The sequence below is a fragment of the Camelina sativa genome, chromosome 5 (assembly GCF_030686135.1).
Source record: "Camelina sativa cultivar CO46 ecotype springtype chromosome 5, ASM3068613v1".
In the NCBI taxonomy this organism is placed as follows: domain Eukaryota; kingdom Viridiplantae; phylum Streptophyta; class Magnoliopsida; order Brassicales; family Brassicaceae; genus Camelina; species Camelina sativa.
In genome coordinates this window covers 24,500,216-24,517,806 of record NC_141884.1, presented here as the reverse complement: position 1 = coordinate 24,517,806, position 17,591 = coordinate 24,500,216, and the positions used below count along the sequence as shown (strand labels likewise).

At 31.5% G+C, this 17,591-nt stretch overlaps 1 protein-coding gene and 1 pseudogene across 2 annotated transcripts; both read left to right on the top strand.

Moving 5' to 3' along the window:
• Positions 1 to 11,368: 11,368 nt before the first annotated feature.
• On the top strand, positions 11,369 to 12,891 carry LOC104787439 (transcription factor MYB61-like). Its single transcript, XM_010513025.3, has 3 exons — positions 11,369 to 11,746; positions 11,839 to 11,968; positions 12,044 to 12,891. Exons 1-3 carry the CDS (start codon positions 11,500 to 11,502, stop codon positions 12,723 to 12,725), a joined length of 1,059 nt encoding a protein of 352 aa, XP_010511327.2. The 5' UTR covers positions 11,369 to 11,499; the 3' UTR covers positions 12,726 to 12,891.
• A 2,992-nt stretch (positions 12,892 to 15,883) lies between these two features.
• LOC104787440 (putative F-box protein At1g57580 pseudogene) lies at positions 15,884 to 17,247 on the top strand (annotated as a pseudogene). Its single transcript, XR_015558563.1, has one exon. The product of XR_015558563.1 is annotated as a putative F-box protein At1g57580 pseudogene (transcript).
• Positions 17,248 to 17,591: the final 344 nt, after the last annotated feature.

The following is a 17,591-nucleotide window of genomic DNA, read 5'->3' as shown; positions in this document are numbered from 1 at the left end:
CAGAGCAAAATGTTTCTTTTTCATTCGTTTCTCAAGAAAACGTCTAACAGAAAAAAAAATCTCGAGAATCTTGAACTTCCGCTTCTTCGAATTGTTTCAGTTTGTCTTTGTCTAAGCTTTGCCTCTCGATTCTGCATCTAGCGATCTATCTTACATCTTTTTCAGAGCACCGATTCGTATCAATGAGTAACCCATATCCCTGTTTCATCGCTCTCTTCTTTGGGAGGTTGTTGTTCGCCATTGTTGAGCTGGTTAGTGCTTCTTTTTGGTAATTTGTTGCAATCTTGGTTGGTATCTTTGTTTAATCAGTTAGGTGTTTGAGTTCATCGATCTCCAATTTAGCATCCCCAGTTTCAGTTTTACGTTTTTTACTTTATGAAATTAGTTCATCGATTTTTTATCTGACGGAATCTACGAATTCTAGTACGAATTACACAACAAATCAGTATGAGAATCCTTATTTTCTCCTTAGCTCGGATCACGCTGGGCTCATACTTGTTTCAGATCATCTTAACACCGGAGCATAGTTTATTTCTTGGCATCGTTCAGTGCGTTTAAGGCTGAATGTTTGCAATAAACTCGGGTTCATTGATGGTACTATCTTGAAACCATCTCTTGATCATAGGGATTTTGGATCTTGGTCCAGATGTAACGACATGGTCTCTACTTGGCTAATGAATTCAGTTAGTAAAGAGATTAGTCAAAGCTTGTTGTTCATACCTACGGTTGAAGGTATTTGAAAAAATGTGCTGGCTCGCTTTAAACAAGATGATGCACCACGAGAATTTGAGATTGAGCAACGTCTGAACAATGTTCAGCAGGGTGCATCTGATGTTAGTACTTATTACACTCGTCTTGTAACTCTCTTGAAGGAATACAAGAACTATGTTGATCTTTCGGTGTGTACTTGCGGGAAGTGTGAATGCAATACTGCTATTTTGTGGGAGAAGTTGCAACAGAGGGGTAGAGTAACAAAGTTTCTTATGGGGTAAAAATAAATGAGTCCTATGATGCTATAAGGAAACACATTCTGTTGTTGCAGTCGATACCAACAATCGAGACTGTTTTTAATATAGTTACTCAGGACGAAAGGCAACATACTATTAATCCTCTTCCTCGATCAGATAATGTTGTTTTCCAGAGTACAGGACCAGCTATTCTACCTTCTCAAGAATATCAAGGTCTGATTGATAATATGGCCTATGTAGTTCAAGGTGGATAATGATCACGACCACCAAAACCAGTTTGTACATATTGTGGTCAGTCGGGACATGTTATCTACAAATGTTTAAGTTACATGGTTATCCTCCAGGCTTCAAGAGCTCTCTCTCTAACTATCAGTCTCAGAGATATCCTGCTCCATTACAGCCTAGAGGACAATCCCAGAGTCAGAAACATCCACATACAGTGGCAAATGTTATGAGTGGCCCGTTGAGTGGTCAAGGCCCGATGAGTGGTCACATAACAACTTCTTCTTCAGCTGTGTCAGCTTCTACAGTCTCTAGCTTGGATTTAAGCAATATGATGACTGCTCAGGTACAAGATCTCATTAAACATCTAACATCACATGTTCAAGTTTCAGAGAGTCCGACTCCTTCTCCATCTGCTGCTTCTGTTACTGAACATGGTATTATGGCCGTCCAATCCACTTCTGGTATTATTCCTTTTCCATCAACCTATCTTTGTTCAGAAAATAATATCCTTACATTTCAACATCAATGTCTAATTTCATCCTTATATTCGAACCTTTTTCATGGTTCTTGGATAATTGATAGTGGAGCCACTACTCATGTGTGTTCTGTTATGTCATTATTTGGTGGTACTGTTCTGGTTTCTAGAGTTACTGTTTCTCTCCCAAATGATACTAGGGTTGATATCACACATACAAGCACTGTCCAATTGTCATCATCTCTTGTATTAACTGATGTTTTACATGTGTCATCTTTCATATTCAATTTAATATCATGTTAGCTCTTTATTAAAACATTATCATTGTTATGCACATTTTTACATTGATTCTTGCATCATTCAGGAGTTTATTCAGGGCTTGACGATTGGTAAAAGAACTCTAATGCACAATCTGTACATTCTACAACCGGATGCATCATCTCTCGCCATATCTCAGACTTCTGCTTCTGTGAATTTCTCTGGATCATTGCTGGTGGATGGACATCTGTGGCATCAATGCCTAGGACATCTGTCTACCAACAAGTGACAACAACTTTCTGATGTTATACATATTACCAAATCTGGTTTGTCTTTCCCATCGCATTGTTCTATATGTCCATTAGGTAAACAAAGACATCTACCATTTGAGTCTCATAATCGTTTGTCTACTTCTCCATTTGATTTAATTCACTTAGATGTTTGAGATCCTTTCTCTATCGAATATGTAGAGGGTTATAAATATTTTCTCACAATTGTACATGATTGTACTCGATCTACTTGGATTTACATGATGAGAAATAAAAGTAATGTTTCTAGACATTTTCAGCTTTTATTCAGTATGTTAAGACTCAATATAATTATGTTATTAAAGCAATAAGAACAGATAATGCTCCTGAATTGGAATTTCCTGACATTGTTAGACAACATGGCATGGTTCATCAATTCTCATGTGCATATAGTCTACAGCAAAACTTTGTACTGGAAAGAAAGCATCAACATTTATTAAATGTAGCCAGAGCTTTGTTGTTTCAGTCTTATGTTCCTATTGCATATTGGAGTGATTGTGTCTTGACTGATGCATTCTTAATCAATAGGATACAGTCATCATGCTCCTGATGTTACACCACACATAGAACTAATTGGGAGATTATTGTACCTTTGTATTACAAGACCCGACATTACATTTGTTGTTAACCACTTGAGTCAGTTCTTTTCGTGCCCTACAGACGTCCATCTTCAGGCTGCTCATCATGTTCTCAAATACTTGAAGAATGATCCAAGTCAAGGGATGTTCTAGGCCCGGCTTAAAGCTAGGGCGAGAGGGACGGTGGCCATGGGACAAATTTTTTTTTTCAGAAAAGTTTAAGCATTTGGGGTCCAAAAAAAGAAAAAAAATTATATACAGAAAAATGTCCCAAAAAAACTATACGCCTAAGGACAAATTTTTTTTTGAGATGGGACTGTTCTACTCTGTTTCTACTGATTTATGCTTGAATGTGTTCTCAGATGCATATTGAGAAACATGCAAAGACTCACGAAGGTTTGTCACTGGCATATGTGTTTTTCTAGGGACTTCTTTGATCTTGTGGAAATCCAAAAAGCAGGATTTTTTTAGCTTCAGCAGTACTGAAGTAGAATACATGAGCATGGCACAGGCTACAAAGGAGCTACTCTGGCTTCATCAGATGATAAAGGATTTGCACCAACCTCCAACCTGCAGGGCAAGCTTTTCTAGTGACAACAAATCTGCAATGCATATTGCGAATAATTCAGTCTTCCATGAAAGAACCAAGCACATGGAGATTGATTGTCACACTACCCAGGATTAGATCAAGAACAGTTTCCTGAAAGTTCTGCATGTTGCAACTAAGAACCACTGGCTGAAATCTTAACAAAACCTCACAACAAGCACAATTTCATTTGATCTTGCAGAGACTATTTACATCAAGCCTCTTCTTACTTTCTGTAAATTCAGCTTGAGAGGGGAATATTAGCATTTAATGTTATATAGTTAGTTAGTTGGAATTAAGCTTTCTTTTACTTAGTCTCAGCTCCTAGTATAAATACATTTGTGAAGTTACATTTTATCTTTAATGAGAACCGAAACATAATCTAAATCTAGTTTCGTAAATCCAAAGCTTCCAAATAATTTAAAAAGTAAAATCCAAAGAAAATAATTCAAATAACTATAAATCCAATAAAAATAATCTTAAAGATATTATTAAATATAATATAAACTGCACATATATACTTATATATAGGTATTCCAAATTTTCATTAGAAACCAAAAAAACCATTCGGATTTACAGTTTTTAACCAAATCAAACTTAAACCATTTAGTTAATAAATATAACAACCAAATATATTTTTAGACTAAACCATAACCAAACCAAACCATTTATTTCGATTTGGTTTAGTTCGGTTTTTTGGATTACGGTTTTTTTGCCCACCACTACATTCAACATTGAAGTATGCATATTAGAGATTGAAATGTACAAATAATATTCAAGTGTTGCTCTGTCTAGTTGTGAAATTCTAGGGTCAGTCACATTGAATGTCACTAGAAAAGCTTAATTCCAACGGCTGAAGCATCCGATCCATAGTATCAATTAAGACTATACTTAAATCCTAAAGACTAGAATTTAAATTTAGCCTACAGATCCTAAAACTGATATATATATATCTTACATAATATGAAAAGGTTTTTCTCAACTTTTGCTAAGGAGATGACACTTGGCTTACTCTATTTTTGACACCTGTATTTTTTTTGTTTGGACCTAATTAACTACAGGCCCATAAAACCAAAAAAAAAGAACCATATGTATTTCCTTCTTTCTTTAATCAGAAACATATGCAACCTCCAATAATCTAAAGCCACCTTATATCAGTCTGTAGTTGGTTTCATCTTCGAACTATTTACCAACATTTAATTAAATTTATAGGTTTGAATTCTTTGGTTTAATTTATGTGTTTGAATCTTATATTATTTTCACAGGCACAAACGGAATCAAATTTAAGTAAGATGGTGGGTAGGTATTATTTAAGTAAATTAGTTTAAATTTTTTAAAATTGTTTATATAAAATTAACATTTTGAACTTACTTTCTGGAAAATTATGTAAGATTATGAGTTGATTTTGATCTAATTCTATAATTATTTTGTTTGATTCACACTTATTATTTCAAACGTTATTTATATAAAATTAAAATTTTGAACTTGCTTTCTGGAAAATTATGTAAGATTATGAGTTGATTTTGATCTAATTCTATAATTATTTTGTTTGATTCACACTTATTATTTCAAACGTCATGTTATTTTTGAATTATATAAAATTTAGAAGTTTTCATAATAGAAATTTTAGAATTAATTATGAACATAATCAGTTATGTTTTGATTTGACATAATACCATCATTTTATGCATTGCCTTATACCCACTATTTTCCTCAATTTTCATTTTTGTTTATATACTTCTCATTTTTAACTTATTATTTTGAAACACTTGCGAATTTATGATCATTAATATTTGATTTTAATCTTTTCTCCTTCTTAAATTTGATTCCGTTTGTGTCCGTGAAAATTATATAAGATTCAAACACATAAATTAAACCCAAGAATTCAAACCTATAAATTTAATTAAATGTTGGTATATAGTTCCAAGATGAAACCATCCACAGACTGATATAAGGTGGCTTTAGATTCTTGGGGGTTGCATATGTTTCTAATTAAAGAAGGAAGAAAATACATATGGTTCTTTTTTGGGAAAATAGCACCACCCACACCCACTTTGGTGTTGAGTTGTTTCAGGAAAATCCACTTTGCAAACTCCTTATACTTTCTCTTGTTTTATGCTTATGTGTCAATGTCCCTTTTACATTTTTGTCCTCAGATAAATAGAAGGTAAGTGGGCGAAGGAGAGAGAAAATAACAACAGACAATTCTTTTTGTATTTTTCCTCTTTCTCTTTTTTTTTCTTGTTTTCTTCTATGTTTTTTTTTTGTTTTCTATCTCCCTTTTTATTCTTTTCTTTGTTGTGACATTTTAGTTAGTTATTATCAAAATTTTATCTGTTCATTTTTATACAATAGATTATAATTATATTTTTTCTATATTTTAAGATGTATATTGCTATTTTTTTTTTTGAATTAGTAGATTATAATTATATTTTTTTCTACATCCAAGTGTATCTACCAAACTATGACCACATGGATATATATGATCAAGATGTTCAAGTTAAAAGAAAATTATTGGGCTATGCATTTAAACCCTAAATCCTAAACATTTAAACCCTAAATCCTAAACTATGACCGCATGGATTGCTTATCATGGATTTGGTAATATGATTTTACTATTGTTTGCATCAATATATATATATATATATATATATATATATATATTTTATGAACATCCAAGTGTATCCACAAAACTATGACCACATGGATATATACGATCAAGGTGTTCAAGTTAAAAGGAAATTATTGGGCTGTGCATTTAAACCCTAAATCCTAAACTATGACCGCATGGATTGCTTATCATGGATTCGGTAATATGATTTTACTATTGTTTGCATCAAATATATATATATATATATATATATATATATATATTTTATGAATATCCAAGTGTATCCACAAAACTATGACCACATAGATATATATGATCAAGGTGTTCAAGTTAAAAGAAAATTATTGGGCTATGCATTTAAACCCTAAATCCTAAACATTTAAACTCTAAATCTTAAACTATGACCACATGGATTGATTATCATGGATTCGGCAATATAGTTTTACTATTGTTTGCATCAAAATATTTTTGTTTTATTTTTTTTATGAACATCCAAGCATATCCACCAAACTATGGCCACATGGATATATATATGATCAAAGTGTTCAAATTAAAAAGAAATTATTGGGTTTATGCATTTAAAACCTAAATCCTAAACTACGACCTCATGGATTGCTTATCATGGATTTGGTAATATGGTTTTACTATTATTTACATTAAAACATTTTTTTTAATTTTTTTTATGAACATCCAAGCGTATCCGCCAAACTATGACCACATGGATATATATGATCAATGTGTTCAAATTAAAAGGAAATTATTGGCCTATGCATTTAAACCATAAATCCTAAACATTGAAACTCTAAATCCTAAACTATAACCACATAGATTGCTTATCATGGATTCGGTAATATGGTTTTACTATTGAACAAAGTTTGATAGTCTAACTTGAGGAAAGTATTCTCTTTATAAAAGAATAATTTCACAAATCATAACTGAATCAGCAACCTAAATTGCAAATTCTCTAACTCCCACCAAATTACATCCACCAAAAACACCTAAAATCCAAAATTAAACTTTTCTACATCTGAAAAGCATCATTCACTTATTTATTGTTCAAATCAAACATCAATCTAATTATAGTTTGAGGATGAGAGATAAAGAGAGGATGGATAAGAAGATTGAAAAATGAAAGTGTATGAGATAAAAGAGAGACAAGAGAATGGAGAAGAAATGGTTGAGTTTGGTAATGAGAGAAAGAAAGAGATAGAGACAATTAGAGAAGCCATGGAAGGAGAAGAAGTTACAGGTCAGGGAGAGGAATGAGTGAAACTGGCTATTGGTGTTTTGATAGAGTGGGCGAAGGAGAGAGAAAATATTAGAGAGATGGAGATAATAGAGGAAGAGAGAAGAATTGTAAAATAGTAGTTAGATGTATTGTTGTTAATAAAGTTTAAATTAGAGGGTAGTATAGTCAATAAACATATAAAATTTATAGCAATAGCTAGAAGTGGGTGTAGGTGATATTACTTTGTAGAAAAGTGGGTGTATATGCAAAATACCCTTTTTTTGTTTTATGGGCCTGTAGTTAATTAGGTCAAAACAAAAAAATACAGGTGTCAGAAATAGAGTAAGCCAAGTGTCATCTCCTTAGCAAAAGTTGAGAAAAAATTTAGTTTCCTAAAAACAATCTATTACCATACAAACACATCCTCTTTCAGACTATTGTGAAAACTAAAATATTTACTTTCTATTTTATCCTCGATTCAATCTCCAACGAACAACAAAACACCGGTAACAATAGTATCGTTCTTCGGATCATCCGTTTTCGGGAAGTTCCTGACTTTAGAAGAAATATTGTCTTACTAAGTCTTGAATATTTTTTTCTTATGTAAATTTTTTTTATTGTTCATCTTCTGCTGATTTATGCAATCATTTTAAAATATTTATAAAAAAATAAATAATGTCATGTGTATTTGATTTTAAAAGAATTTTAATATATCATGATGTTGGACGCTAGATTCTTAGACTAAAAGTTGAAAGAAATCTTACTATATTATATCATCTAATAATAAAGTAAAATTTTCTTTTGGAAAACTGCAAAAGATTGTCATTTGATGTTCTTTTCTTTCACAAGTGTCATTTTGTTTCTTTTAATTTTTAGTGTAACAAATTTATTCAATTGAATTTACATAATAAAATTTTCGCTTAACAAATAATTTGATGATTAAATTGTTTAAGGATATAAGATTATAATATGTATATATATATATATATATATATGGGTTGTATAGGATAATGTCGAGTAATAATTGGCTGTTTTATTTCCACACTTTAATATAAATAATTCACATGATTTTGATATTACATTATTTATTTTATTTTCAATCCATTCAAATTAAACTAAAGTATATTTTAATATATAATATCTAAATAACTAAATGAGAATTGAATATATTTTTTTGATAAAGAGATAACTGTACATATTTCTGTTTAAAGAGAGAAGTGAATATATGTTTAAATTCTTGATTTGATTAGCTAACATGCCCGTTCAAAGATCTTTATTTATAATATATAACTTTTGAATATATATTTAAAAAATAGACAATTTTAGTTATTAATTCTCAATAATGCATTTTTATAAACTTGAGACAAACTTTTCTATTTTTTCTCATCAATCCCATATGTTGTACTAATTAGCTCTCATTTTCGTAACTTTCATAATATTTATAGTAATGCAATAAATGATTAATAATAGTATTTAGAAATATTACATATATAAGAAAATATATTAATATGTAATGATTGCATATCTATAATTCTCACAAAGTTTATGTGATTCCTATAACAATGAAATACTCCCTCTGTTTTAATTTAGTTGTCGTTTTATGTTTTCAATGAAAATGCTCTCTCTCTATGCTGGGCTATGGAAAGTGCTCTCTCTATGGGATATGATATGGTTCATTTTGAGACAAATTGTCAAGAGATTTTAAGTGTCATAGATGAGTCAAAAGACTGGCCAGCGTTAGCTTCGGAATTAGATTCTTTTCAGTCTTATCAAATGAGGTTTTCTATGTTTTCTATTGGATGTATACCTAGATTGAACAATGTCTGTGTCGTCCGTCTTGCAAAAGCGGCTCCAGCAAGAGGATCTTTATTTTCCTATGTAAATCCACAGGTCCAGAATGGTTAGCTCACGAGGCTATCATATTTGAACCGACTTAATAAGATATAGTGTTTTGAGGCAAAAGAAAAAAAGGTGTTGATGATAAAAAAATTACAAAAAAATATCCAAAAACAACGTAAACTAAACCCGTGCGTAACATGGAGTGATTACTAGTATATATATATAACACAAAACAAATTGGGACTCGGTTAGAAATGAAAAAGCCAAAATAATTATCACCTTACAAAATATAAAATACTGATATATGGATAACTCCTCACATTACCATTTAGTTTTAGGTTAGAAATCAAACCATAATTTCGTATAAGTTATGAAATTGTAATTTAGCATAAGAATCCTCTTAAAGAGGGAAAAAAGTATAGCAAAACTTTTGTCTCCATTAAAGAAAACACATTCTACAAAATCTGACCGCGTTCATATAATGAAAGGCTGGCGGCGGATGATTGTCATGATAATGATTATTGGGAAGAAATTATATTATTGTAAGCAAAAGATACTCGTCAAAAGCTTGTATGTTTGATATAAAAAAAAATTAATACGAAGCAACTTATCGACAGCTTCGCTAAAAGATATCATACAATATATAAATTGAATAGCCCATTTATTTATTACGGAGTTTGATTATAGGAAATTACACGTAGGTATTTTTCTGAAACCAAAAAATAAATTGTCTAGCTACTTCATTCTTCTTGTTGGTTCATCCATGAACAAGTCACTGTATAAGAGATTCCCTCTCTCAAGGCTCAGTTATTTTGAATGAACAAATTATATATTATCAAGGATAAAGAAGAAAACATGTAATAACCAATACAAATAAAATGCAAACCAATGATGGCAATATATCCAATACAAATAAAATGCAAACCAATGATGGCAATATATCCAACCAGTCAAAACTTGTGAGGTTATCTGAGTTTTATCCGGAAGATTTTAGTTCTGTGGAGCGGATATCTCTTGAGCATCAACTTCGTATTTACATCGATAATATCCGTGAAGATAAAAGGTTTGCTAATTTGGAGAGTCTTGGAGATCTTGCACGTGTAATGTTGGAGACAAAAAAACATCTTTCGCATCCTCTTGTTTATCGACTTTTGAAGTTGGTTTTGACTTTACCTGTTGCTACTGCTACAGTCGAAAGATGCTTTTCTGCGATGAAAATTATGAAAACTATCTTGCAAAACCGAATGGGTGATCAGTTTTTAAATGATTGTATGGTTTGTTTTATTGAAAAAGAGCACTTAGATAAAGTGACAAATGAGATAGTGATAAAAAGATTTCGAGATATGAAACATCGTAGAATAGTTTTGTAAGACTTTTTAATATATTTTTGTTATGACAATTATTTAATGTTTTATTTTTTTGGTTTTGGATTTTTTAAATAATAATATTATTATTATATTTTAATTAATTATTTTATTAATTATTTTGTGCCCCATGTTAAATAAGTTTCTGCGTCCGCCACTGCATCTAAAGGGACAAGTTCAAATTCTACTTCCCACTTTAATTAACATAGCCGATCAAAAAACTATAGAGAATCTTTTCTAAATGAATGTTTTTGAAATTATTATTTGTCATCAATAACTCGTATATTCATCATAAATCTCATCGAAAACTAACTATTATCGTAAATTTCGTAGAAACAAATAAACCTCAAACTCTAATAACCATACATATCGATAAAATTTGTCAAAAATAACCTCAAAGTCAATATCTTAGAGACAATCGAGTAATCCCAAACCAGATCGAAAAGAGAAAAATAATTAGTTTTGGAGAGAAAGAAACGGACGAAGGCATGGAGAACATCCTCTCACGGCATAGCTTTTGATCAAGCTAATAGACAAGCATATACGGAACCGACTCAGTACACTTCCTGGTGGTCAAAACCAATCCATCCAAGTTTGGTTTGCAGCTAGATTCTACTGAATGATTTTATATCAAACTGTTTTAAAGTTCTCCACATAAATTTTGTAAAACGTTTATTTTTCTTTTGAATATAATTTAACATTAAATTCAAAAGAAAAAAAACTTTTCGAGTACAATTAAATTGGGTATACCAGGCATTTAACACTGGTGACATGACCGGTTGTTCAAACAAGAAGTCCAATAGCACCTATAGTTAAACTTACTTGAACAAGAATTATGAAAATTTGATAGAATATTTTTGTATAGCCAAAAAGAAAAAAAAAACGAGCCTCATGACTTGAACAATGAGTAGTCTATAGTCCCACAGCTAAGCACATTATATTGTCCCTTTTCTCTGAAAGTTACATACAGAAAAAGAAAACATAAAATTCAACAAAAGTCTTCTTTGAAAATGACTTTGTTTCCTTTTTTCATTTCCGTCGGTTCTAGCCTCTCTATTTATGTATGGGTCTCTGCACATCTCTTACTTCATTTTCTCAAAACCTTTTTCTCAATCTATTAAACCAAAAACCAAAATTTTTCTCCATTGTTCCTTTCTAAAGCATTGCAAGAACATGAAGAGACATTCTTGCTGTTACAAACAAAAGCTGAGAAAAGGTCTCTGGTCTCCTGAAGAAGACGGGAAGCTTCTTAGTTACATCACCAAACATGGCCATGGTTGCTGGAGTTCTGTCCCTAAACTCGCCGGTAAAAACTCTCTCTTCTCCGAAAAAAGCTTATTAAAATTGTGTTTTTCTTCCTCAAACCATTTATAGAACCGGATTTTTCTGAATCTATAGGTCTCGAGAGATGTGGAAAGAGCTGTAGACTCAGATGGATCAATTACTTAAGACCTGATTTAAAAAGAGGAGCTTTCTCTTCAGAGGAACAGGATCTTATCGTCGAGCTTCACGCTGTTCTTGGAAACAGGTAACAATCACAATTTTTGCTCTGTTTCTAAAACAGAGTATTCTTTTTTTTCTGAAATCCCCTGTTTTGTATCAGATGGTCACAAATTGCTGCGAGGCTTCCTGGGAGAACAGATAATGAGATCAAGAACTTGTGGAATTCGTGTATTAAGAAAAAGCTGAGGGAAAAAGGTATAGACCCTATTACACATAAACCTCTCCCCGAGATTTATAAAGACACAAACAGAAGCGACAACCACAATTCCACAAGTTTCTCTTCAGAAACTAATCAAGACTTCTTTGTCAAGGAACCGTCAGATTATTCAGACTACTTAGCGTTTGAGAAGTTAAACACCAACTCTGTTTCAATCGTCAATTCGCTCTCGCCCGTGAGCCCTACGCAGTTCAACACCGATGGTTCTGTCTCAACTACAGGTTTTGAGACGCAGATATGCGTAAAACCCTCGATTATTCTTCTTCCTCCTCCAGACAACACTTCAAGCACTATCTCTGGGGAAGATCATGTACAAGTGACAGACCCTACTTGGGAATCAAACTGTGGAACCGCAAGCCACCTCGACAATCCCGGTCTGGAAGAAATTAAATGGTCTGACGAGTATCTGAATGAATCGTTACTCTCTAATCCGGTTTACGTGAAATCAGAGACAGATTTCAACGCCAACATTGCGTTTCCTTGGAGCCAAAACCAAAACCAAGCTTGTGACGTGTTCCCCAAGGATCTTCAGAGAATGGCCTTCTCTTTTGGTGAGACCCTTTAAATTTAGAGTTTAGACATATACTGGATCAAATGTTCTATCTGGTCACAATTTTTAAGAAGAGCTCCATCTTTCTTTTATATATGTGTCTAATACATTGTAAATTTTAGTTTGATATTATTTTTGTTTCAAGATCCATCGACAAATCAAAAGTTATGTGTTTTCTTAATCTGTTAAAACTTAAAAGAGAGAGAAGAACTCAAATGCATGCATCATTGTAAAGAAGAAACCTATTTCCTTAAACACATTGTGGTCCAAAGTCACTTCTTTCAACATTATTCAGAACTCAGAGACCTATAACCAATATAAAGACAAAAACAAAAACAAAAAAAAATTAGAAAACGACTATTTGAAATCACTAAACAACAGAACTTTTTTTTTATTTTGAAAATTAATTAAATTATAGAACATATATAATTAACTAGAAGTCATCCCGTGCTACGCACGAATTTAGCTTACATTGTTTTTGAATTTTAGTAATTTGGATATTATTAGTTCTTCTATTTGTTTACTCAGGAATTGTTATTTTAGTGATTTTAAAAATATACTGATCATTTCAATTTTTTTTGGGTTCTTTCGTTTGGGGTTACTTGAATTTTCTTTTTATATATAGTATTAGAGTACAGTAAAACTTCTATAAATTAATAATGGTGGGACCAAAATTTATAATGATATTAATTTATCTATAAATTAATAATAATTATTTTATAGTGTAAACTAATAATTACTAATTTATAGATATATTTTTAATTGTTTAAATTTTTAAAAATTAAGAATTGAGACAATTTTAGTGAAATAAAATTAGACTTTCGGATGTTGTAAATTTCATGGTTTAGAAATTGAACTTGTATTATTTAGAAAACATTATTGATAATAAATTACAAATACTATAGACAAATTTACTTATACACATGACATACATAAATTCAAGTTTATGAGTAATAATATCGATTGTCGAATTTTAATAGACTGTCAAATTATCAAATTGTAAATGATGCATATCTAGAAGTTGAAAACTTTAAAAAACTTAACTATTTTTATGACATGTTATAGAATATTTTATATCATTATAGTTTGAAAATACAACATTACAATTGTTCTATAGAAGTGAGCTTTAGGAGAAACATACATTATTATATCAGCATATATATATTAATTTACATGATTATAAATTTATGATATTATTTGGGCTATATTTTACATGAAAATTTTAATAAAATTATTATCTTATTATCTTATCGAATTTTGTTAATTTTTACACTGGCCCGACTTGGGACCAACAAAATTTATTAATTTATAGTGTTTATTAATTTATAGAGGTTTCACTGTATTTCAACATGTGAAGAAATTTTTGATTACATAGTAGTGTATTTATAGTTTTTTCTCCCTTTAGTTTTTCAAGACATATTAAGCATTCTCCATCTTTTTATTTTCTTGCTTGCGTTTGCACAATTTATACTACCACTGACATCTACAAAAATATGTAATTTAGGAATATAACTTACATGAATACAATCTAAATATGAAATTTAGGTAAACAACAATGAACTTAATAAATATATTTTACCAGCTTATTTTTGGTGAGGTAAAAAATGCAATCACATCCCTAAATATAATTTATCCTTTATACATTCTAATACAAATTAAATTTTTTTTTAAAAAAAATTTAATAATGAAAATGAATCCAAGTAAATAAAGTTATAAATAATTACTCTAAGTTTTGGTTGAGTATAAAAATGCAATAGTTTTGTTCCAATGCCGAAATGAATTTTTAGATCTGTCTATTTAGCTTTATCATAAATGCAATTGAATAAAACAAATATTTATTTTGTCGTAGCTACTTAGAAGACAAACCGCAGAATATTATAATATCAAATGTCATAATAATAGAGTTTCTTAGGAAGTAAACTATTATATGTGAAAGTGGAAAATGTTATGAAAATAATTTTTTATATTACTATTCTTATAATTTTATTTACGATAATGAAAATGGGTTTTTAAAAACAAATTGACATAGGTCATCCAAAATCACCGGACCGGAAGAAAACATAAACTGATAGATGATGGGTTTAAATCGGAAGGGGCCTAATTGAAAAAGGAAAAAAAGAAAATGTTAAGAGTTTTTTTTTTTTTGTTTTATGGGTTTTTAGAGGTCCAAAGAATTTAGTTAATTAGGTCTAAACAACAAAAGTGTATAGATGTCAGATAGATAACAGGTCAAATGTCATCTTCTTAGTTAAAAACCTTTTCATAAATTATATAAGATGTAAGTTACACCCTTCGATTTAAACAACTACTAAAATCTAGCTGGGGATCAAACTCTTAAAACTTTTATGATCCGGACGATGCAATCAATTGCGAAAAGCTAAATAACTGCACCAGCTGATTTAAAGAGTTTCTCGAAACGATTGCGTCTCGGTGAGAACTTTGCTCAAAAAAACTACCATGAAACTTACTTACAAATTAGAACTGTTACAAAGAGAGGAGAATGAGGAGGAAGTAGTACTTGATACAAAACTCAACAAGAAGATCAGACCTTAAATGTAGCTATGTTTATTCCAAAACGACTTAAAAAGACTTCTGCATTTTGCACTTCTAACCCAACTTCTTCTTCTCTTATTAATCTCTTCAAACAAACTTGCCACTAAAGTTTTTCCGAGTCATTCCATCATATGATATTTTCGTGAACATGCACATGCTTCTTATTTTTATTAGGGGTTCCATTTTTCATATTCTTTTCTTGCAAGTTCATTACAACTTACAAGTACTTTATTTAGAATCTGAAATCTATCATATTAAAATAAAATAACTCACACTATTCCTACTTTGCTGGCACTTATTAATTAGTTTATTTTTTAGTCACTATGCCCTTCAATTTTAATTTATTTCACAATATATTGAAATTTAATATTTATTGCAATATATATATATATATTAATAATTAACTTTACATAGATTTTTTGTTTTTTTAAGTTGCAAACATAGTCAACAGAAAAAAAGCAAATAAAGACTATTTAATGATCGCTTGATATGGAGACCTAAAACTTAAAAAAAAAAAACCTTTTTTATAATATATGATAATTATGTGGCACATATCTTTGCCCAATCTGTCTCCTTAACTGCGTCTATAAATGCATCAATACAAAAAATGACATCAAAGAAATAAGAAAAGTCCTAATTTCTTCGGTCATGGACTGATGGACAGCTTACCTCGGCATCTCCTCGAAGAGATTCTCTTCAGAATAGACCACAGATCTCTGGCCATGATGCAATGCACAAATAGATCTCTTCAGTCTCATATATCCAAAAACACTAATTTTGAATCCGAATACTTCTCTCGGATCAGATCCAGTTTGCTATGCGTAGCAGCAAGCAGCCCATGGCTCTCATTTTCTCTGTTATCACATTTACGGCGATTCTTGGTCACCCAGAACAAACAAACCTTGATGACGTGTCATCTTTTGGGCTATTTCTCTGGCCTTCTTCTACTCTTCCTCGATGGTCTCTGCGTCCTAAATCCTCTCACAAAAAATTTTCGATTTTTGAATTACTCTAGGTCAAAGTTTTTCTCTAATCGACAAGGTCCTCAACTAGGGTTCGCGCAGAGTTTCAAAATAGTGATCATAAAAGAGGTGAGAATTGGCAATGAAACAACGTATGAGTTTGAGATTAACGCAGGAGATTCATGGAAATTATCAGAAACTATGTTTACTTGTTGTACAAGTAATCTCGATAACCGTATGAAAAAACCTGTTTATATGGAGGGAGCTCTTCACTGGTTAAGAAACGACGGATGCATCGTAGCTTTTAACCCTAAAACAGAGAAAGCAAGACCGATTCCGATCAGATTCCCGAAAGAACTTTGTGCTGAAACGTTGTTCACAGCAGCAGATAATAATTTAACCTTGATATCGGCGACGGAAAAAATAATTTACGTTTATGCACTTGAGAACATTCTTAGTGATCCCAAGTGGGTCCTTGTGAAGCAAATCCGGAACGGAGTACTGGACGAGAATAGGCTAATTTGTTGGTCCCTTGAGGCTTACGATGGAAAGTGTTTAGTGTTGCGCGAGATAATATCGAAGAAATACTATTACAAGCAAGTGCTTCATGGGTACGAGATGAGAGCTAATACGTGGGAAGTCATATGTTCGACTCCAGGGTGGTTCTCTTCAGTTCTAGACTTTTATCAGTTTACACCGTCGTCATCGGTGATAGGACTTGATGATAAGGAGGAAGAATTCTTGGGATCAGTTTGGCTTGTAACCATTCACAAATCTCCTCTTTAAACCCCATTATGCGACTAATTAATGGAACCTCATCACCAAAAGAAAAATGGAAAAAGTAGCTTTGAATAAAACTGGTTGAACAAGATAAGCTTTCGTCCAAGCTGTTTTTGTATTGTAACGTCCCAGAAAAGAAAAAAACAGAGTGGACTAGACAAATCCGCATATGTGTGGAACATGTGTTTTATGTTTACAGTATTCTTTTTTTAACCAACCAAACGCTAAACTGATATTATATTGAACCGACCGGTCCAATGAACTATTATTACAAGGGCAACCAAACCGAAAACTCCGGAGTTCAGACGCAAGAATCTTCTCACTTTTCTCTAAAACCTTAAGTTCGTGAATATTTGAATATCTTCCGTGTGTTTTCTTGCTCTTCTCAAATTTGAAATCGCCATTGTTTGTGGATGATGAGGTAGAGCTACCATTAAAGTTAATGTTAGAAAGAGAGGAGAATGAGGACGAAGGACTCTCGATAGAAAACTCAACAAGAAGAAGACCTTAACTATGTTTATTCCAACGACTTACAAGTTACAAAGGCTTCTACAATTTACACTTCTGACCCAACTTCTTCTCTTGT